Source organism: Macaca thibetana, chromosome X (assembly GCF_024542745.1).
Source record: "Macaca thibetana thibetana isolate TM-01 chromosome X, ASM2454274v1, whole genome shotgun sequence".
Classification (NCBI taxonomy): Eukaryota; Metazoa; Chordata; class Mammalia; order Primates; family Cercopithecidae; genus Macaca; species Macaca thibetana.
In genome coordinates, this window is record NC_065598.1 from 584,635 (window position 1) to 607,316 (window position 22,682).

General features: G+C 49.7%; 1 protein-coding gene across 1 annotated transcript in view; it reads left to right on the forward strand.

The window, feature by feature from the left end:
- The window catches only part of LOC126946842 (dehydrogenase/reductase SDR family member on chromosome X), a 429,610-nt gene extending 407,210 nt beyond the window's left edge, over positions 1-22,400 (forward strand). The window contains exons 7-8 of the mRNA XM_050777532.1: positions 1,588-1,795; positions 21,935-22,400. Coding sequence (XP_050633489.1) covers positions 1,588-1,795; positions 21,935-22,123 — 397 coding nt within the window. The 3' untranslated portion in view covers positions 22,124-22,400. The remainder of the gene's footprint in view (positions 1-1,587; positions 1,796-21,934) is intronic.
- Positions 22,401-22,682: the final 282 nt, after the last annotated feature.

A 22,682-nucleotide genomic window follows, 5' to 3' on the forward strand; every position in this document is an offset into this window, starting at 1 on the left:
TGACTTGAACTCGGGAGGCGGAGCTTGCAGTGAGCTGAGATTGTGCCACCGCACTCCAGCCTGGGCGACACAGCAAGTCTATGTCTCAAAAAATAATAATAAAAATAAAAAATAGAATATATATCTAAAAGAAGCAATGAACCTTCATCCACCTTGAAATATTGTTACAATAATTGTGTAGCAAATTGATCGCCTCTGGGCATCTTCGGAGCCCAGAGGAAAGGACATTATTGCTCAAATACTTCTCTTTGTCTTATTTAAAAGAACTATGAGGCCAATTCTAAGGCCAATGATGTATTCCTAACATTAAATTCTAAAAGGAGTCTATAATGGTTGTGTGCCTTCCAGGGACATTATGTAACAACACAAATAACATCTCTTTAAAAAGTGTTTCTAAGGCATCAAGAGAAAAAGTGGAACATATTTACAGGAGCAAAGCTGGAAACATCCAGTTTTCTCTGTGTCTGATGATTGAGGTTACCGGAGAGGGGAGAGGCACGTTTCTCACTTTACCACGGTTATCTGATCGATTTTTATCACTATGTCCTTGGTACTAAAACATTTCTCTAAACTGCTTGAACCAAGGTGCAAAGAGTTTAACGCGTGCTTAGTACACTGCAGAGCTTGCAATAGATGTGAGGGAAATTCTTGATAGCTTGGTAAGTTTGCCAAATTGCTCTTATGGATGTCTTTTATGATTTGAGACTCAAGAAGACCACGTGTGGCCAGGCGCGGTGGCTCACGCTTGTCGTCCCAGCACTTTGGGAGGCCAAGGCGGGTGGATCACCCGAGGTCAGGAGTTCAAGACCAGCCTGGCCAACATGGTGAAACCCCATCTCTAGTAAAAATACAAAAAAGTAGCCGGGTTTGGTGACGGGAGCCTGTCATCCCAGCTACTCTGGAGGCTGAGGCACGCGATTCGCTTGAACCCGGAAGGCGGAGGTTGTGCCACTGTACTCCAGCCTGGGTGACAGAATGAGAATCTGTCTCAAAAAAACAAACAAACAACAACAAAAAAAAACAAGACCGCATGGAAAGCCAGGTGCAGTGGCTCCTGCCTGTAATCCCAGCACTTTGGGAGGCTGAAGCAGGTGAATAACTTGAGGTCAGGAGTTTGAGACCAGCGTGGTCAATATGGTAAAACTCCAGTCTTTACTGAAAATACAGAACATTAGCAGAGTGTGGTGGCAGGTGCCTGTAGTCCCAGCTACTGGAGAGGCTGAGGCAGGAGAAGCGCTTGAACCGGACAGGTGTAGGTTGCAGTGAGCCAAGATTGCACCACTGCACTCCAGCCTGGGCGACAGAGTGAGACTCTGTCTCAAAAAAAATTAAATAAAAATAAAAAATTAGTAACGTAATTTAACGTGTCTGACCCCAATACAATTAAGGGATGAGTCTGTAATACGAAGGTGAACTAGAACAATCCGCACGCATTGGAAAACTGGCCAAGAGATGGCATGATCACACGTGGGTCCAGGGGAGGTGGCTGCCTATAGATGTGGCCACTGGCACAGATGCTGCGCGGATGAGGCACTTAGGCAGGAATATACCGTCAGCCTCTGACACCTTCTCCTCCTTGCCCCGCAGTGCCTGCTACTCAGCCCACGCAGCGTACGCCCAGAGCAAGCTGGCCCTCGTCCTGTTCACCTACCACCTCCAGCGGCTGCTGGCGGCTGAGGGAAGCCACGTGACCGCCAACGTGGTGGACCCTGGGGTGGTCCACACGGACCTCTACCAGCACGTGTTCTGGGGCACCCGTCTGGTAATGAAGCTTTTCAGCTGGTTGCTTTTCAAGGTAAGCCCCTTCTGCTTCTCTGTTTCATGGCTACACGTGAAGATGCTGCGGGAAAGGGGGTCCCAATCCAGACCCCAAGGGAAGGTTCTTGGATCTCGTGCAAGAAAGAATTCAGGAGGAGTCTGCGGTGCACAGCGAAAGCAAGTTTATTGAGAAAGTAGAGGAATAAAGAATGGCTGCTCCGTAGACAGACCAGCCCTGAGGGTTGCTGGTGGCCCATTTTTATGGTTATTTCTTGATGATACGCTAAACAAGGGATGGATTATTCATGCCTCCCCTTTTTAGACCATACAGGGTAGCTTTCTGATGTTGCCGTGGCATTTGTAAGTGTCATGGTGCTGGTGGGAGTGTAGCAGTGAGGACAACCAGAGGTCACTCTCGTCTCCATTTTGCTTTTTGTGGGTTCTGGCCGACTTCTTTACTGCAACCTGTTGTATCAGCAAGGTCTTTCTGACCTGTACCTTGTACCGACCTCTTATCTCATCCTGCGACTTGGAATGCCTTAACTGTCTGGGAATGCAGCCCAGTAGGTCTCCGCCTCATTTCACCCAGCCCCCATTCAAGATGGAGTCACTGTGGTTCACACACCTCTGACACAGCCACTTCCAGGCCGCGTGTGCGGTGTTGGGGGCTCGCATTTGGTGATGTGTTTGTACATTCTCACCCCAAAGCCTTGGTTGCCTGCGAGCTCGGTGGGTGACGCTGTGTAGCTGTGTAGCGTAGGGAACGGAAAGGCCAAGGGAAAAACATCCCCCTTTGCATTTTGAAGGTTGGCTGAAAAATCAATGCCCAAAATACAGTTTCCCTTATTGAAAGATGAATAAAGGAAATGACAGGCAAGTGTATTCTCATACATGGAGGAGAATGTCAGAGGAACTGCCCCGTTGCAGAAGGGGGTACACATGCTTTTGTCCTCTTCTCCTTAGGGGAAAGGGAGTGGGGGATTGGGGGGGAATTTAGGGAACAGCAAATGATTTTTAAGGGAAGTCAATGGGTTTGAGCATGTACAGTGGCCCAAAAACAGATCATGTTTTTTGTTGTTGTTGTTTGTTTGCTTGTTTTTTTTTTGAGATGGAGTTTCGTGATTTGTTGCCCAGACTGGAGTGCGGTGGCACGACCTCTGCCCAGTGCAGCCTCTGCCTCCCGGGTTCAAGCGATTCTCCTGCCTCAGCCTCCGGAGTAGCTGGGATTACAGGCGTGAACCCCCACAGCCGGCTAATTTTGTATTTTTAGTAGAGATGGGGTTTCGCCATGTTGGCCAGGCTGGTCTTGAACTCCTGACCTCATGATCCGCCCGCCTCGGCCTCCCAAAGTGCTGGGATGACAGGCCTGAGCCACCGCGCCCGGCCTCAGATAATGGTTTATGACGAGTCTGTCCAGGGACAGAGGCTGTTGAGCCCGCAGAACAGACAGTGGTTTATGAGAATTCTCTGCAGGGCTGTTGGCAGACGTCAGTCTTTCCTCCCGCGATGTGGGTTCAGAAGCTCAGGGAAGGGGCCAGTGGTCATTTTTCTTCTTTGGCGGGTCCGGACTTCAGGGAATTTCAGAGAACAATTTCATCCTGTGCATCGGGAGACACAGAGGACCCAGGACGGGGAGGTCAGAGAGATCTTGAGGCGTCTTCAGTTCCGCAGGATAAAGCCCCGTACTTTGGGATATTGGTTTTTAAGATCCAGCCACTGAATGGTCCCACGTTTCTGCAATGATCTGTGTTGTTATGATGCGTTATCTTCTTAAGCACTGCAGGATTTCATGCCCCAGCCATTCCCTTGAGTTTTTTTCTCTGTCTGTTTGTTTGAGATGGAATCTCTCTGTCACCCAGGCTGGAGTGCCGTGGTATGATCTCGGCTCACAGCAACCTCCGCCTCCTGGGTTCAAGCAATTCTCCTACCTCAGCCTCCTGAGTAGCTGGGACTACAGGTGTGTACCACCACGCCTGGCTAGTTTTTGTATTTTTAGTAAAGACAGGGTTTCACCATGTTGGCCAGGCAGGTCTCGAACTCCTGACCTGCCTCAAGTAATCTGCCCGCCTCGGTCTCCCGAAGTGCTGGGATGACAGAAGTGAGCGACCGTGCCTGTCCCCCTTGAGGTCTTTTGCAGTGATATGTATCTGGGAGCTATAGATTTACTTTCTTTCCTGTCTATCTCAAGTTGGGATTCTAAAGTTTTAATGATTTGTTTACAAAACAAAGAAAGAACCTCAAGAAGCTTTTCTGTTTTTCCCATTACCTTGTAGAATCGTCTAATTAGCATTTTTAAAAGCACCTGCTTTTGAAACACTGTCACGATTCGCCTTCAAAACCGCGTGGGTTGAGGAATTTTCAGAAGAGCGATTCTAACTCAGCTTTCAAAATTCCTGGGGCGTCTATTGCTTCGTTGAAGTTTTCCACCTCTTTCTGAGTCAGTTTAGACAGCTTTTCCCTTAGATAATTGTCTGTTTCATCAAGTTTTGGAATTAATGCTTGGTTACAAATTTCCTTTTCTCCCTCTTGGACTCCTGGCATTGCTCTTCGTTTCATCTGAAAGTCTCTCATGAAATGAGCTGCGCTCCTCCATCGCACACGTTTTCGGGGGATTAATTCCTTCCCTTATTTTGCAGTTTGCTTTCTTATCAATTCTTCTTCGAATCTCTAATTCCTCAAGCAATGGAATTTCTTTTCTTCTTTTTCCTTTTTTTTGTTTTTTGAGACAGAGTCTCGCTGTGTCGCCCAGGCTGGCGTGCAGTGGCGTGATCTCGGCTCACTGCAACCTCTGCCTCCCGGGTTCAAGTGATTCTCCTGCCTCAGCCTCCCCAGTAGCTGGGATTACAGGTGCCTGCCACCATGCCTGGCTAAGTGTTGTATTTTTAGTAGGGATGGGGTTGCACCATGTTGCCCAGGCTGGTCTCGAACTCCTGACCTCAGGTGATCCGCCCGCCTCGGCCTCCCTACGTGCTGGGATGACAGTCGTGAGCCACTGCGCCCAACTGTACTGCCCTTATTTTGTAGTTTGCTTTCTTATCCATTGTTCTTTGCATCTCTAGTTCCTCAAGCAAAGGAATTTCAAAATATTAGTTACTGTATTAAGCACTAAGTTTTTGCTAGCAAGACACCACAATTTGGATACATTCCATGCTTATAAAACCCCCATGAATCCCTCAGAGTGACTTTGGTATCCAAGGAGAACATTTGCTGTTTTTCTCTTTTTAAATTTTTTTTTTTTTTTTTTTTTTTTTTTGAGACGGAGTCTGCCTCTGTGGCCCAGGCTGGAGTGCAGTGGCACGATCTTGGCTCACTGCAAGCTCTGCCTCCCGGGTTCACGCCATTCTCCTGCCTCAGCTTCCCGAGTACTTGGGACCACAGGTGCCCACCACCACGCCTGGCTAATTTTGTGTGTGTGTGTGTGTGTATTTTTAGTAGAGACAGGGTTTCACCGTGTTAGCCAGGATGGTCTTGATCTGCTGACCTCGTGATCCGCCCTCCTCGGCCTCCCAGAGTGCTGGGATTACAGGCATGCGCCACCGCGCCCGGCCTCTTTTAAATTTTTTAGTGACCAGGTCTTGCTCTGTTACCCTGGCTGCAGTGCATTTTTTTTTTTTTTGTGTAGAGAAGGAATGTTGCTATTCACCCAGGGTGGTCTTGTGCACTGGGATTATGATACAATGCCTGGCGGCAGCCTTGAAATCCTGGCCTCAGGTGATTCTCCCACCTCTGCCTCCCAAAGTGCTGGGATGACAGGCATGAGCCACCATGGCTGGCCTTTTTTTTTTTTTCCCGTAAATATTTAACAAGCAAAGTGGAACTTCAGCCACATGAATCATTCTTTAATCCTTTGATCATCATCTGCAAATTTCGATTAAAAATAACCACGGGGCGTTGCTTGAGTCACACTCTGCCTTTGTATAAGAGACAACATTATGGAAACTTTAAAATTCTAGAGTAGAAGAAATATGCATTAGCCTGACAATGAAATTAAAATAATGTAAGAATTTTGAAGAAAAGGCTATCCAGCAGCAGTAGCTTGATGCTGCCTTTATAATGCTAGTTCTGTATTGCTGTATATGTATTATTTACTACTGCGTATGCATGCACGCATTGTATATTTAGACTTGGAAGATCAGCTGGGTGCCGTGTCTCATGCCTGTAATCCCAGCACTTTGGGAGGTCAAGCTGGGCAGATTACTTGAGGTCAAAAGTTCGAGACCAGCCTGGCAAACATAGTGAAACACCATCTCTATTAAAAAATACAAAAAAATGAGCCAAGCGTCGTGGTGCGTGCCTGTCATCCAAGCTACTTGGGAGGCTGAGGCAGGAGAATTGCTTGAACCCAGGAGGCGGAGGTTGCAGTGAGCTGAGATTGCACCACTGCACTCCAGCCTGAAACTCCATCTCAAAAAAAAAAAAAAAAAAAAAAAAAAAACCAAGAAAGACAAACGTTGCAGGACCTGCCCAGTGGTCCCTGGAGAGAATCTGTGTGACGTACATATCTCTGTGATGTTTCATATCATCTGAGGGCATAGTTGTGTGTCACTCTGAAGCCGCTATCCTCTGTGTCATCAGAACACATGGACTCGATTCCAGTTTCACAGCCACTCACCTGGGCGACCAGTTACTACCTGGAGAAAAACCAGGAGGTTGGTTGGTTGGTTTTTGAGACGGGATCTCACCTTGTCCCCCAGGCTGGAGTGCAGTGGCACAATGACAGCTCATGGCAGCCTCGACCTGCTGGACTCAAACAATCATGCCACCTCCACCTCCTGAGTAGCTGGGACTACAGGAATGCACCACCACACCTGGCTAATTTTTTAAACATTTTTCGGTAGAGCCAGGGTCTTGCTACGTTGCTCAGCCTGGTCTCCAGTTCCTGGCCCCCAGCGATCCTTCTGCTGTGGCCTCCCCAAGCACTGGGATTATGGTTTGTGCGTGTATAAAGACGAGGGGTTTGATTTGTCCGGTATACAGATGCACCAGGCCATTCCTCATGCTGAGACATGCGGATGGTCTCAGCCTCGGTAGGAGAGTAGCTTATTAATCTTTCAGAGGGCACGTGTGCTCTTCAGACCTCTAGGAAGCTCCTCACAGCTTCATCAGTGAAACTCAGTAACCCCCTACAATGTAGGCCCCTCCGAGGGAGTCAGTGAACGTGACTGTTACCTCTCTTCCCACCCTCATTGTCTTAAGATCAATGGGTGTTACAAAAAAGAGCTATCGGCCACCGGGTTCCTGTGGTGACTCATGCCTGTAGTCCCAACACTTGGGGAGGCCAAAGCAGGTGGATCGCCTGAGGGCAGGAGTTTGAGACCAGCCTAACCAACATGGAGAAACCCTGTCTCTACTAGAAATACAAAAATTAGCCAGGTGCAGTGGCAGACACCTGTAATCCCAGCTACTTGGGAGGCTGAGACAGGAGAATCGCTTGAACCCAGGGGCGGAGATTGTGGTGAGCCGAGATCATGCCACTGCACTCCAGCCTGGGCAACAAGAGCGAAACTCCACCTCAAAAAAAAAAAGAAAAAAAAGCTATTGTAAATGCTGAGTGTATCAGCTCCACCGTACAGGACATCCTGACCACTTTGAAATCGTGTGATCAGGCCTGCCATCAACATGCACAAATTTGCAGTGTAGACTGTGCCCACTTCACCATGAAGCAGACCACTTGTATCATTGCTTGTCTTAAGCATGTGTTTGCATCCACCGTGCAGTCTAATGAAAATGTGTCTTGGGGTTGATTGGAACTTGGATTGACGTGCCGAGAGGGTGACGGGTTAATGAGTCAAGTCAAGGATGCAGGTACTGGGAATTGTTTTTTATTTTTTTATTTTTTAAGATGGAGCTTTGCTCTGTTGCCCAGGCTGGAGTGCAGCGGTGCGATCTTGGCTCACTGCAACCTCCGCCTGCTGGGTTCAAGCAATTCTGCCTCAGCCTTCTGAGTAGCTGGGACCTCAGGTGCGTCCCACCATGCCTGGCTAATTTTTATATTTTTAGTAGAGACAGGGTTTCAGTAGGTTTCAATGTGACCTCGAACTCACAGTCTTAAGTGAGCCACCTGCCTCAGCCTGCCAAAGTGCTGAGATTACAGGCATGAGACACCATACCCAGCCCCCCAATTTCTTTTTTTTTTTAAATAAACAAATCTAACCACCCTAGCTGGACCTTCTGTTTCACCTGGGGACTGTCCCTGACTACAGTCTCCATTGCGGCAAATCCCCATATAGTAATCACTCATACAATTCACTTCCAGTCCCCCGTGCTCCACTGAAAATGCCCCAGGTGGCCGGGCGTGGTGACTCACGCCTGTAATCCCAGTGCTTTGGGAGGCCGAGGCGGGTGGATCACCTGAGATCAGAAGTTCAAGACCAGCCTGGCCAACGTGGTGAAACCCCATCTCTACTAAAAATACAAAAATTAGCCGGGTGTGGTGGCGGGCGTCTGTCATCCCAGCTACTCGGGAGGCTGAGGCAGGAGAATCACTTGAACCCGGGAGCAGGAGGTTGCAGTGAGCCGAGATTGTACCACTGCGCTCCAGCCTGGGTGACAAGAGCGAAACTCCACCTCAGAAAAAAAAAAGAAAAAAAAGAGAGGAAAAAAAGAAATTGCTCCAGGTGGAACCACCAGGGACTTCACCCCTTCCCTCCAACATGCAAGCCTCGGCCCTGGTTGTTTCCTCCTCCACGCGTGCCCTTCCCCCAGGTATCCAGTCCCTCTCCTTCACTTCATTCAGGCCTGTGCCAAACCTCCGAAGACAGGGCTTCGCCTGGGTGCCTGCTTTTCCCTTCACAAGGCTTTGTTTATCTTAATGGCTCCTCTCACCAACTGGCTTGTGTATTTATTGATTCCCTTATTTATTGTAAACTGAAGGAGTACAGGTACAGGTTTCTTTCTTTTTTTGAGATGCTCTGTTGCCTAGGCTGGAGTGCAGTGGCACGGTTTGGGCTCACTGCAACCCCTGCCTCCCGGGTTCAAGCGATTCTACTGCCTCAGCCCCCTGAGTAGCTGGGATTACAGGCATGTCCCACTATGCCCAGCTAATTTTCATATTTTTAATAGAGATGGGATTTCACCATGTTGGCCAGGATGGTCTTGATCTCTTGACGTCGTGATCCGCCTGCCTTGGCCTCCCAAAGTGCTGGGATGACAGGCATGAGCCACTGTGCCCTGCCTGGCCTGGCTTATGTATTTATTGATTTGCTTATTTATTATAAATTCAAGGAATACAGGTGCAGATTTCTTGCATGGAGACATTGCACAGCGGAAGTCCGGGTTTCTGGTGAACCCATCACCCCAGCAGTGAATACTATACCCGCAGGTGATTTTTTTCATGCTCCACCTCCTGCCAACCTCCCGCCTTTCAAGGTCCTCATTGTCAGTCCGTTCTCTGTGTCCGTGTAGACCCCACTGGTGAAGTCTCACTTGAAAGTCAGACGAGTGAGAACATGGCAGGATGGGCATTTGGCTTTTGGTGTCCGAGTAGTTGGTTAGGACAACGGCCTGCTTCTCACACTGAAGCTCTGTTTCCACTAAAATACAGCTTCCAATTTCCCTGCTGTTCCTCACTCCTAGCAGCACCATTCTGCTTTCTGTCTTGATGAGTCTGACTACTCAAGGGACCTTAGAAAGTGGAAACAGGCCGAGTGCGGTGGCTCACGCCTGTCATCCCAGCACTTTGGGAGACGGAGGCAGGTGCATCACCTGAGGTCACGAGTGCAAGACCAGCCTGACCAATACGGTGAAACCCCGTCTCTACTAAAAATACAAAAATGAGCTCAGCGTGATGGCACACGCCTGTAGTCCTAGCTACTCGAGAGGCTGAGGCAGGAGAATGGCTTGAACCCAGGAGGTGAAGGCTGCAGTGAGCCGAGATTGCACCACTGCACTCCAGCCTGGGCGACAGAGCGAGACTCTGTCTCAAAAAATAAAAATAAAAAGTAAAATAATAAAATGAAGAGTGGAAACACGCAGTATTTGTCCATGTCACTGCAAAAGACATGATTTCCTTCTTTGATATGACTGCATCATATTCCACGGTGTGAATATACTATACTATACTGTTTTTTATCTTAGCCCGTCCTCTGCTGACAGACACTTAGGGGGATTGCATATCTTTGCTGTTCTCAATACTGCTGCAGAAAACCTACAACAGCTGTGTGCGTGGATCAGGGCTGTGTGCCTGGATCAGGACTGTGTGCGTGGATCAGGGCTGTGTGCCTGGATCAGGACTGTGTGCGTGGATCAGGGCTCTGTGCCTGGATCAGGACTGTGTGCGTGGATCAGGGCTGTGTGCCTGGATCAGGACTATGTATGTGGATCAGGGCTCTGTGCCTGGATCAGGACTATGTGCATGGATCAGGACTATGTGCCTGGATCAGGGCTCTGTGCCTGGATCAGGGCTCTGTGCCTGGATCAGGACTGTGTGCGTGGATCAGGGCTCTGTGCCTGGATCAGGACTATGTGCCTGGATCAGGGCTCTGTGCCTGGATCAGGACTATGTGCGTGGATCAGGGCTCTGTGCTTGGATCAGGGCTGTGTGCGTGGATCAGGGCTCTGTGCCTGGATCAGGGCTGTGTGCGTGGATCAGGGCTCTGTGCCTGGATCAGGACTATGTGCGTGGATCAGGGCTCTGTGCCTGGATCAGGACTATGTGTGTGGACCAGGGCTCTGTGCCTGGAAGGCAGGGAGGGAGGTGCTGAATGCATGTGTGTGGGTCTAGCTGTGTGCATGGATCAGGGCTGTGTGCATGGATGAAGGTAGGGAGGCGGATGCTGACTGCATGTGTATGGAGCCAGCTGTGTGCATGGATCAGGACTATGTATGTGGATCAGGGCTCTGTGCCTGGATCAGGACTGTGTGCGTGGATCAGGGCTCTGTGCCTGGATCAGGACTGTGTGCGTGGATCAGGGCTCTGTGCCTGGATCAGGACTGTGTGCGTGGATCAGGGCTCTGTGCCTGGATCAGGACTGTGTGCGTGGATCAGGGCTCTGTGCCTGGATCAGGACTGTGTGCGTGGATCAGGGCTCTGTGCCTGGATCAGGACTGTGTGCGTGGATCAGGGCTCTGTGCCTGGATCAGGACTATGTGTGTGGACCAGGGCTCTGTGCCTGGAAGGCAGGGAGGGAGGTGCTGAATGCATGTGTGTGGGTCTAGCTGTGTGCATGGATCAGGGCTGTGTGCATGGATCAGGGCTGTGTGCATGGATGAAGGTAGGGAGGCGGATGCTGACTGCATGTGTATGGAGCCAGCTGTGTGCATGGATCAGGGCTGTGTGCATGGATCAGAGCTGTGTGCGTGGACCGAGGCTGTGTGTGTGGACCAGGGCTCTGTGCCTAGAAGGCAGGGAGGGAGGTGCTGAATGCATTTGTGTGGGTCTAGCTGTATTCATGGATCCAGGGCTGTGTGCGTGGATCAGGGCTATGTTCATGGATCAGGGCTGTGTGTGTGGATCCCGGCTGTGTGCATGAATGAAGGCAGGGAGGGAGATATTGAATGCATGTGCATGGATCAGGGCTGTGTGCATGGATCATGGTTGTGTGCATGAATCAGGGCTGTGTGTATGGACTAGGGCTCTGTGCCTGGAAGGCAGGGAGGCATTTGTGTGGGTCTAGCTGTGTTCATGGATCAGGGCTGTGTGTGCATGGATCAGGGCTGTGTGCATGGATGAAGGCAGGGAGGGAGGTGCTGAATGCGTGTGTGTGGGTCCAGCTGTGTGCATGGATCAGGGCTGTGTGCATGCATCATGGTTGTGTGCATGGATCAGGGCTGTGTGCATGGATCTGGGCTGTGTGCATGGATGAAGGCAGGGAGGGAAATACTGAATACATGTGCTTGGAGCCAGCTGTGTGCATGGATCAGGGCTGTGTGCATGGATCATGGTTGTGTGCATGGGTGAAGGCAGGGAGGGAGGTGCTGAATGAATGTGCGTGGGTCTAGCTGTGTGTATGGGTGAAGGCAGGGAGAGAGGTGCTATGTTCATGGATCAGGGCTGTGTGCATGGATCAAGGCTGTGTGCATGGATGAAGGTAGGGAGGCAGATGCTGAATGCATGTGTATGGAGCCAGCTGTGTGCATGGATCAGGGCTGTGTGCATGGGTGAAGGTAGGGACAGAGATGCTGACTGCATGTATGTGGGCCTAGCTGTGTGCATGGATCAGGGCTGTGTGCATGGATCAAGGCTGTGTGCATGGATGAAGGTAGGGCGGCAGATGCTGAATGCATGTGTATGGAGCCAGCTGTGTGCATGGGTGAAGGCAGGGAGGGAGATATTGAATGCACGTGCATGGATCCAGCTGTGTGCATGGATCAGGGCTGTGTGCATGGATCAGGGCTGTGTGCATGGGTGAAGGCAGGGACGGAGATGCTGAATGCACGTGCATAGAGCCAGCCGTGTGCATGGATCAGGGCTGTGTGCATGGGTGAAGGCAGGGACGGAGATGCTGAATGCATGTGCACGGACCCAGCTGTGTGCATGGATCAGGGCTCATCATACCAAAGCAGAGAAAGAAGGGAGATGATGAGGGAGGGGTCTCTGGAAGAATCAGCCTGTGGCTATTTCCTGCAACAGCTCCCTTCTTCTCTCCTTCCCTGCTATGCCTCTCATTTTTCTAATTTGTTAATTCTGGATAATAATATCACGTAATATTGTTGTGAACATTGCTGACAGAATATGTGGGAAACCATTTTCTCAACTGTAAAGCGCTGTGTAATTATGTAATTATAAGCCATTCATTCCTCTCTCTGACTATATTGCTTGTGGCTCTATTTAGTACCCTTGAAACTCTATCTTCTCTTCTATTTTGTGTGTGTTTCATCTTTTTTTTTTTTTTTCCCTGCACTTGTGCCTCACCCTCCACCCACTGCCCATGCCTATTGGAAGCTCCCAGGCAGCAGGGGTTATTTCTAAAGCTGTCTTCCTTTGCCCCAAGAGCGGGCAAAATATGGGTGAGCATTTCCTAAGCATTCATTGGACTGAATGAAGTTGGAGTGGCCTCTGTAGCTTGGAGCTCCAGCAGTCCCCAGGACTGAAGAGGGGCTTTATGCAGATTTTACTATAAATGTTGCTGTGCACCATCTCCCCGGCACCCCCGGCGGACGTCTGGGACTTCAAAGATTCCCTTGTATGTGTTAAAAGGGAACACACTGCGTTCTTGGGTTTGGGTTCACATTTATGCATCTTCTGTCCTCTTGCCAGTCTCTAAAGATTGTCATTTTTTAAAAAAAGCTGTAGATAAAACGGGATGTGTTATTTAAGCCACAGGGAGCATGATTTACAGGACCGTGTTGTGTATTCAGAAGGCAACTTTCATTTCCCTGCACAAGGCGCCACCAAGGAAGGCCACTTCATCATTCTGAGAGTGTGTGGAAGACAGTGCCTGTCAGCCACAGCTGCACAGGGGCAGATAATTAAATTCTGCCACCAAGCCGCAGTTCCTTGCTCTACACGGGAGGGCGGCCAGATAGGACGTGTTTTAGTCTTTGTCGGCCACCTCTAGTCTCTTTGGCATCTTCCTCCCTCCCTCCCTCCCTCCCTCCCTTCCTTTCTCCCTCCCTTCCTCCCTCCCTTCCTTTCTCCCTTCCTCCCTCCCTCCCTCCCTTCCTCCCTCCCTCCCTTCCTCCCTCCCTCCCTCCCTCCCTTCCTTTCTCCCTTCCTCCCTTCCTCCCTCCCTTCCTCCCTCCCTCCCTCCCTCCCTCCCTCCCTTTCCCCCCTTCCCTTCCCTTCCTCCCTCCCTCCCTCCCTCCCTCCCTCCCTCCCCCTCCTCCCTCCCTCCCTCTCCCTCCCTCCCTCTCTCCCTTCCTCCCTCTCTCCCTCCCTTCCTTCCTCCCTCCCTCCCTTCCTTCCTTCCTTCCTTCCTTCCTTCCTCTGTTCATTCCCTCCTTCCTTCCCTCCTCCCTCCCTCCCTCCCTCTTCCTTCCTTCCTTCCTCCCTTCCTTCCTCCCCTCCTTCTTTCCCTCCTTCTTTCCCTCCTTCCCTCCCTCCCTCCTTCCTTCCTTCCTTCCTTCCTTCCTTCCTCCTCCCTCCCTCCCTCCCTCCCTCCCTCCCTCCCTCCTCCCCTCCCTCCCTCCCTCCCTCCCTCCCTCCTCCTCCTTCCTTCCTCCCTCCCTCCCTCCCCCTCCCTCCTTCCCTCCTTTCCTCCTTCCCTCCTTCCTTCCTTCCTTCCTTCCCGCTTTAGGAATCTAAAACCATTCTTAGGTAGTAGCCTGTACAGAAACAGGTCCAGGCTGAATTTCACCCGTGGTGTAGAGTTTGCAGAGTTGCATAAGCAGCCGGAATGAGTGGGGTTCCCCGCGTGGTCTCTGAGCTCAGCAGTGTCTGGGAGCTGGTTAGAAATGCAGAGTCTTGGGTCAGGCACGGTGGCTCATGCCTGTCATCCCAGCACTTTTGGAGGCAGACGCAGGTGAATCATGAGGTCAGGAGTTCGAAACCAGCCTGGCCGACTTGGTGAAATCCCATCTGTACTAAAAATACAAAAAATTAGCTGGGCGTAGTGGCGGGCGCCTGTAATCCCAGCCACTCGGGAGGTTGAGGCAGGAGAATTGCTTGAACTCGGGAGGCGGAGGTTGCAACGAGCCAAGATCATGCCACTACTCCAGCCCTGGCGACAGAGTGAGACTCCATCTAAAAAAGAAAAAAAAAATGCAGATTCTTGGGCCTCCTAAGACCCGCCGAGTCAGAAATATCAGGGGTGCACTTGTTTTTACAAGCTCTCGGGCTGATTCTCTTGAGTGCTAAGCGTGAGGACCCCTGACCCCAGGACTGCAGGAGACTGAGCCCCAGCTTTGGGGCTGTGGACAATAGAAGATAGCGCTTGGTAATTCCATCTGAATCCTGAAGGAAGTTCTGTTGCTTTCGTTGTTGTTGTTATTGTTGTTTTCAAAACAAGTGGATAAAAATTCACTCAGGAATCCCCCAGCCTCACACAAGTGAACAAGAGTGAGTTCGATTCAGAGGAAGACTTTGAGAAACAGAAGAGTAGAGTGTGAAAATTATCTAGTTTTTTTTAGGAAAGCCTGGATTATACTGTAAATGGATAATAGAGGGGGCAGAGAGGGGGAAGAGGAGGAAGGGAAGGGAGAGAGAGAAAAAGGAGGAAGAGGAGGAGGAAAAGGAGAAAAAATAAAAGGAGGAAAATAAGGAGGAGAGGAAGAGAGAGAGGGATAGAAAGAGAAAAAGGAGGAGGAGAAGGAAGAAGTGAAGGAGGAGAAGATGGAGGAGGAAAAAGGAGTAAAGAGAGAAAAGGGAAGAAAGGGAGAAAGAAAAGGAGGAAGAAGAGAAGGAGGAGAGAGAAGAGGAAGGAAGACAGAGAAAGAGGAAAAGAAGATGATAAGGGGAAGAAAGAGGAGGAGGAGGAAGAAGTGGAAGAGAAGGAGAAGATGGAGGAGCAAGAAGAGGGAGAAAATGATGAGAAAGAGGAGGAAGAAAGGAGGAAGAGGAAGGGAGAGGGATAGAGAGAAAAACAGGAGGAGGATAAGGGAGAAAGGAGGAAGAGGTGAGGGGAGGAAGAGAAGATGAAGGAGGAGAAAAAAAGAGAAAGAGGAATAGAGAAAAGGCAAGAAGAGGAGAACAGAGAAAAAAAGGAAGAAGAGAAGGCAGAGAAGAGAAAGGGAGAGAGAGATAGGGGAGAAGGAGGATAAGGGGGAAAAGGAAAAAGAAGAAGATGAAGGAGGAGGAAGAAGAGAGAGAAAAGGAGAAATAAAGGAGGAAGAGGAAGGGAGAGAGAGGGGGATAGAGAGAAAAACAGGAGGAGGATAAGGGAGAAAGGAGGAAGAGGTGAGGGGAGGAAGAGAAGATGAAGGAGGAGAAAAAAGAGAAAGAGGAATAGAGAAAAGGCAAGAAGAGGAGAACAGAGAAAAAAGGAAGAAGAGAAGGCAGAGAAGAGAAAGGAAGAGAGAGAGAGGGGAAAAGGAGGATAAGGGGGAAAAGGAAAAAGGAGAAGACGAAGGAGGAGGAAGAAGAGAGAAGAAAGGAGAAATAAAGGAGGAAGAGGAAGGGAGAGAGAGGGGGATAGAGAGAAAAACAGGAGGAGGATAAGGGGGAAAGAGGAGGAGGAAGAAGTGAAAGAGGAGGAGGAGAAGATGGAGGAGGAAGAAGAGAGGAATAGAGAGAGAAAAAGAGAGAGAGAAAAAGGAAGAGGAAGCGAAGGAGGAAGAAGAAGGGCATAAGAGAGAGGGAGGGAAAGAGGGAGGTTCTCTCGGGCTCAGAGGTGCTGCCACCTGGATCAATTCGACGTACACATGGAACGCCATGGAAGTAACGGAACCGGGAAGGGTCGTTCTGTCCGAGGACACGCCATCTCTCCTTTCCGCAGTGTGTGTATGTCTGTGATGGACTCTCTGGTGGCTCTGACAGACTCCCCGGGAACAAAGACGTCATAGGCTCTGAGGCTGCCACCCTAAAAAGAAACAGCCTCTTTGGATGGGAAACTTCTTCCCTTGAGTCGATGAATTCCCTCCTTCGGTGCAGCCTTAAAAACCAGCCAGCAGTGTCCGTGCTTTGATTGACTGCAAGACCTTCCAGTGCCTCAAGCTGGGAGAGAAGCCAAGATCATTCCTGGAGCTTGGCATTTCTTCCTGGTTTCAGAATGCCCAGAGTCTCTGCCATCGAGACCGGTCAGTTTTGTATTAGTCACAGTTCTCAAGAAACACAGGACCGACAGGATCTATGCGTAGAGAGAGGTTGAGTTTAACTAACTGGCTCTTGGGATTGTAGGGGCGGGGCAAGTCCAAAATTGGCAGGCTGGCTGGCAGGTTGGAGACCTGGACAAGAGTGGACATGGCAGCCTTGAGCTTAAAATCTGCAGGGCAGGGTGGAGACTCAGGCAGGATTGCCCTGGTACAGTCTGGAGTGGAATTCCTTCTTCTCTGGGAAGTGACAAAGTGTTTGCCGTGAAGGCCTTCTCCTGCTCAGGTGAGGCCCACCCACATGATGAAGAGTCCTCTCCTTTGCTTAAACTCAGCTGATTTGCAGATGTTTGTGATATCCACAAACTACCAAGAATGGTGCTTGACCAAATATCTGGGCACCATAGCCCAGCCAATTAAATACATGAGATCAATACATGAAGCCAATACATGAAATCAGTCATCACAGAGCCCACCTAAGACCTATGTTACCTGACATTAAACAGCACACGCCATCTCCTCTGCATTGTCTGTCAGGTGAGTGTTTATTCCTGGTAAGAGCAGGTTTGTGTGTGTGTCTTATGGGATTGTAGTTAAACGAAGGTTTCCTTAATCCTCTCTGCTTCAGGTGGTCACTGAAGACATGAAACATCCCTAGAAGTTTAGCACAACCCACAGCTCTCACTGGGGAGTTGAGAGCATGTGTGTGCACGTACACATGTGCACACTCATGCACACACATATACATGCACACATGTACAAATACATATAGACGCAAGCAGATGCACGCACCTGCACCCCACATACACATTGTACACATGCACACGTCCATAAATGCACACACATTCACATACATGCATAGACACACATGCACACACATTCACATACATGCATAGACACATGCACACACACGCACATATACACATGTGCAAACCCATACAAAGACACGCATATATCCACACATCTGCGCCTACATGCATGTGTGCATGTATGCATCAGCAAACACGCACACATGCACACATGCTTATGCAAATACATGTATATTCCTATACACACATGCACATATTCACACGTGCATTCATGCACATCCACGTACGTACATATGCTCACACATATCCATATACAGACATGCACTTACACTGATACAATACACATCTACCCACAAGTACACATTCACATGCATGCATACATATACACACATGCACACATGCACATACACACATGTGCAAACACAGGCACATACCCACACATCTGTGCCCACACACACACATGCACATGTATTTCCCCAGACACACGCATGAATACACACACGTACCCATTCACATGTACATTCATGCACATGCACATACATGCTTATGCTTACACATATACATACAGCTGTGCACATACAATCACATAATACACTTCTACCCACAAGTACACACACCCACATACATGCACACATGTACCTGCGTATATCTGTGCACACACACCCACATACATGCACACATGTACCTGCGTATATCTGTGCACACACACACACACGCACAGGTTGTATGACCCTCTGATTTGCGTGTGAGTCAGCATCCCAGAAAACATCCAGCCCCGGGAAACCTATTTTACAGAACATTCCAGAAGGAGCAAGCAGCAGGTACAGAGAGGCAAGAGGCAGGGGACATTGTGGCAGGAGCAGCAGGATCCCTGGGAGGCTGGAGCAGAGGTATGGAGAGGAAGCGTGGCCTTTGTAGAATGTTCAGAACATTCTTCCAGGAAAGCGGCTGAGCCTGGGCACAGGTCTCTGAATTTCTTTGACCACAGCATTGCTCCGTCCCCTCTTCCACAACTCGGGGGCATGGAAACTCTCCTTGGGAAGCTCAGCTCGGAGTCTCGTTACTTGCCAGCCACTTCCCTGAGTGTGAGTTCCTGCCCTAAGATGTGGGTGGTGCTGAAATAAATCCACGTGCCCTCACATCTCTCTGAGCACATCTCAAGGATCTACCGCCAGCGTCTGCATTCAAATAGCGATGTTTACAGAAGGTGAACGAGCCTCTGTGTGCCTTGCAGAGAGCTGGACAGTTCACCCCCCACGCCCTGCTAGCCTCATCCCTAGGAGACATCCTGGGTGATGCCATTCCTACTGCCCTCTGCTCCTGGCAGTGGAGAGTTAGGAAGTTTCCTTGCACACAGCACACGGGACCCGCCCCAAGGACAAAGGGAAGCCCTGTGTGTTTCTCTTCTGCAAAGCCCAGCACGTGTAATACAAGTTAAGTGTGGAGTTCAGAGGGAGCAGCTTTTCTGAAGCTCTTTGAACAGTCTCAGGCAAATAGCTCTGCGTGCCCTGGATGCTATCTGGAGAACAGGAGCTCTAATAAAAGCAAATCGTGGCTTGAATGACACGAAAGGGATTTGCTATTTCAAATTCACAATGTCTGCCTTATCTTAGAAATCAGAATTCTCAGAGTCACCCCAGATATTTGGTCAAATGGGGGCAGAACCAGAATTGGTAAATGCAGCAAAGGCTCTGAGGAATAAATTCCTCCCTCCCTTCCTTCCTCTTATCTTTTTTCTTCCAGTCCTTCCTTTTGCCTCCCTTTTTTCCTTCCTTTCTTCCCTCCTTCCTTCCCTCCCTCCCTCCCTCCCTCCTTCCCTCCTTCCTGCCTCCCTCCCTGCCTCCCTCCCTCCCTCCCTCCCTCCCTTCCCTTCCTCCCTCCCATCCTTCCCTCCCTTCCTCCCTCCCTCCTTCCCTCCCTCCTTCCCTCCCTCCTTCCCTCCTTCCCTGCCTCCCTTCCTCCCTCCCATCCTTCCCTCCCATCCTTCCTTCTTTCTCTTTGGTTCTTTGTTTCTCTTCTTTCTTTTTTTTTGCTTTCTCTCTCCTTCCTTCTTTCCTTCTTTGCTTCCTTCCTTCCTTCCTGTTTTTTCTTCTTTTCATCCTTCCATTCCTCCCTTCTTCCCTACTTTCTCCCTTTTTTCTTCCTCCCTTCTTTCTTCTCTGCTGCCTTTCTCTCTCCTTCCTTCCTTCCCTCTTTTCTTTCTTGTTCTCTGCTTCCTTCCTTTCTTACTGCCTCCCTCCCTCTCTGTGTCCCTCCTTCCTTCCCTCCTTTTTTGCTTCCTTCTTTCCTTCCTTCATTCCTTTCTCATTTCTTCCTTTCTTCTTCCTCTTTTTCTTTCTTTCTCCTTCTCTTTCTTCCTTCCTTTGATATTTTTTTTTGTTTCTCTGTCTTTTTCCTTCCCTTTCACTCAACCCTTCACTGACCTTTGAATACCCAAAACAAAGGTGCTTTGACCCAGGCCATAGCTGATGACACTGAGTTGTTCCCAGCAGGTGCAGGACTCTGTGCAGACAGGTCCGTCCCCTCCCTCCCTGCCTGGTTCTTAGCACTGCCTGGCATGTACAGATGTGGGTGAGTCACAGTTCCACATGGCTGGGGAGTCCTCATAATCATGGCGGAAGGTGAAGGAGGAGCAAAGCCATGTCTTACATGGCGGCAGGCAACAGAGTGTGTGCAGGGGAACTGCCTTTTATGAAACCATCAGATCTCGTGAGACTTATTCACTATCATGAGAACAGCACGAGAAGACCCACTCCCATGATTCAGGTACCTCCCACTGACTCCCTCCCATGATACGTGGGAATTATGGGAACTACAGTTTAAGATGAAATCTGGGTGGGGACGCAGCCAGACCATATCAGCCTCCAAATCTCCCGGGACACTTTGGGTTTGCAAAACCTCCGGGCACCCCCCTAGGTGATTTCCAGACTTGGGAAGTTCTCTAGCTCCATCCATTTCTTTTTAGGCAGCAGAAGAGCAGAGACAAGTCAGTGGGAAACAACGTCAGGAGTCTGGCAGCTCTGTCCCCGCACTGGGGTCCGGCCTTCCTCTTCCCCTTGCTCGGCACCCAGAGGATGGGCTGGTGGGCACACTGGATTCGCTACCATGCCTTTCCCCATCACATTGGCTGCTGAAGTCAAGACCGTGAGGCAGTGAACTGGGAGCAGGAGAATTTCTGAAGTGACTGGGTGTCACAGGCCACCCCACAGAGTCTGTCCTTTTCCTTTTGGGAGGGCGTGTGCCTGAACTCTCACCAGTGCTAGGGTTTGCCATGTGGCCCACGCTTGTCTCGAACTCCTGGACTCAAGCAATCCTCCTTCCTTGGTCTCCCAAGGCACTGGGATTACAGGCATGAGCCACCGCAGTGCTAGGGGCACTGGTGAGAGGTGAGATCAGTTTGGGCGAATGGATCATCACTCCCAGAAAACTAGAGGGGACATGACAAAGGCAGTATCTGGTCTTTATTCCTGGTTCTGTAACAAGGAGGAACTTGTAAAACTCTTGCAATTTCACAAATGCTACCAACGCCCTGGTTGTACAATGAGGTGACTGCTGGTGCTTCCTAAATGGCTTCAAGATGGGGCTAGCCACCAGAAACACCAACCATGTCATTAGGGGGTTGGAATTTGGGGCCAGCCTGACCTCTGGGGAAGAAAGAGGGACTGGCGGTTGAATTTGATCATGTGACCAATGACTGAATCAATCATACCTATGCAATGAAACCCCAGTAAAAACTCTGGACATCAAATGTCTCAGTCTGTTTGTGTTGCTGTCACAAAACACCATAGCCTGGGCAGCCTGTAAACAACAGACACTTGTTGCTCACAGTTCTGGAGGCTGGAAGTTCAAGATCAATGCATGGCAGATTCTGTGTCTGGCAGGGACCTACTTCCTGGTTCATAGACCGTGCCCCCACATGGTGGATACGTTCACCAGATTCCCAGAAGCTTCTTATGAGAGATGACCTCCTGAAACATCTTCATTGTGACAGTCAGATGTTAAGAAGGACTGTGTTGGTTCCTGGATTATTGCATCCTAGCTCTGAAGGTTCTCAGGTCCCACAACTTCTAATTCCTCTGAGAATCCTCCGTTTCTTCCATCCCGCTGACCATGACCAAAGGCCAACTCCCACTGTAGAAAACCAGGGTGTGCTGTGTTTCAAGACTATCACCTTCCACTAGGGTAAAATCCCCAGTCTTTGAAAAACCTTTTTCTGCATCTCACGTTCCTTTTTGAACTGTCTTGTTTCCATGAAGCATATGATCACAGCCCATAAATGCCCCAAATCTCCGATGTAGCATGCCTTGCTGAATTGAAACCAACAATCTTTTTGATGTTCTGATGTTTCATCTAATTGCTTAATATTGTTTGTTAAATACAGAGGCCAAGCACTCACTCATCTGCTTCTAGTCAGTGAATAAGCATTTCGGTCCCATAAAGAGTGTGTGAATTAAATACGTACATCAGGGATTTTAATATGCATCTGCCTAGTGAGATGGATTAACCTACCATTGAAATGCAACCCACTTGGGTGCATTATTGTCAGTGCCTGTTATAAAGAAACCCAGCGGCAGAGAAGCTGTGGTTCCGAGTGATCACCCAACCTCGCTTTCCACATACATTTCTCAGTGCAGCTGATGAATATATTCCACCTTTCCCCGCAGCATCCACGTGAGTCCGGAGAATGCTGCTTCCTGCTCAGGAATTTGTCTCATCGTAGCCTTCTTTTCTTCTTCCACCAGACCCCTGATGAGGGAGCGTGGACTTCCATCTACGCAGCGGTCACCCCAGAGCTGGAAGGAGTTGGTGGCCGTTACCTGTACAACGAGAAAGAGACCAAGTCCCTCCACGTCACCTACAACCAGAAACTGCAGCAGCAGCTCTGGTCTAAGAGTTGTGACATGACTGGGGTCCTTGATGTGACCCTGTGATATCCTGTCTCAGCATAGCCGCTGTCCCTAGAAACACATCGCACCTGTCCGTGGCTTGTGGGTCTGTGAAGACTGCAGTGTTTGAGTTTCTCACACCCACCTGCCCACAGGGCTCTGTCCTCTAGTTTTCAGACAGCTGCCTCAACCTCTGCAGAACTTCAAGAAGCCAAAGAAACATTTTGGGGGATAATCACCCCAGGTGGTCCTCAACCATAAACCTTGTGATTCCAAAGTGCCCAATTATCACAGGTGCCATAAATAATTACATTTTCCAACACAAATGTGCCGTTTTCCTTGCCGCGTTAAGTACAACTGAGTACAAAAGTTCCAAGAGAGATGACCTCCTTTCAGGGGCCGCAATATCCTCTCTGAGACATAGTGGTGGATGAGGTCTCCTGTTTGATTTTGTTCCTGTACTCACTCATTTTTCCAGAGACCCAGCTGTGATTCATGGATGTCAGACATGGGGAGGTGTGAGCCTTTGCTTGCCACAGCCTGTAGGATCAGTTTCACGTGGGATCAGTTTCGCGTGGCCAGCAGCAGCATCTGGTCAACCTCA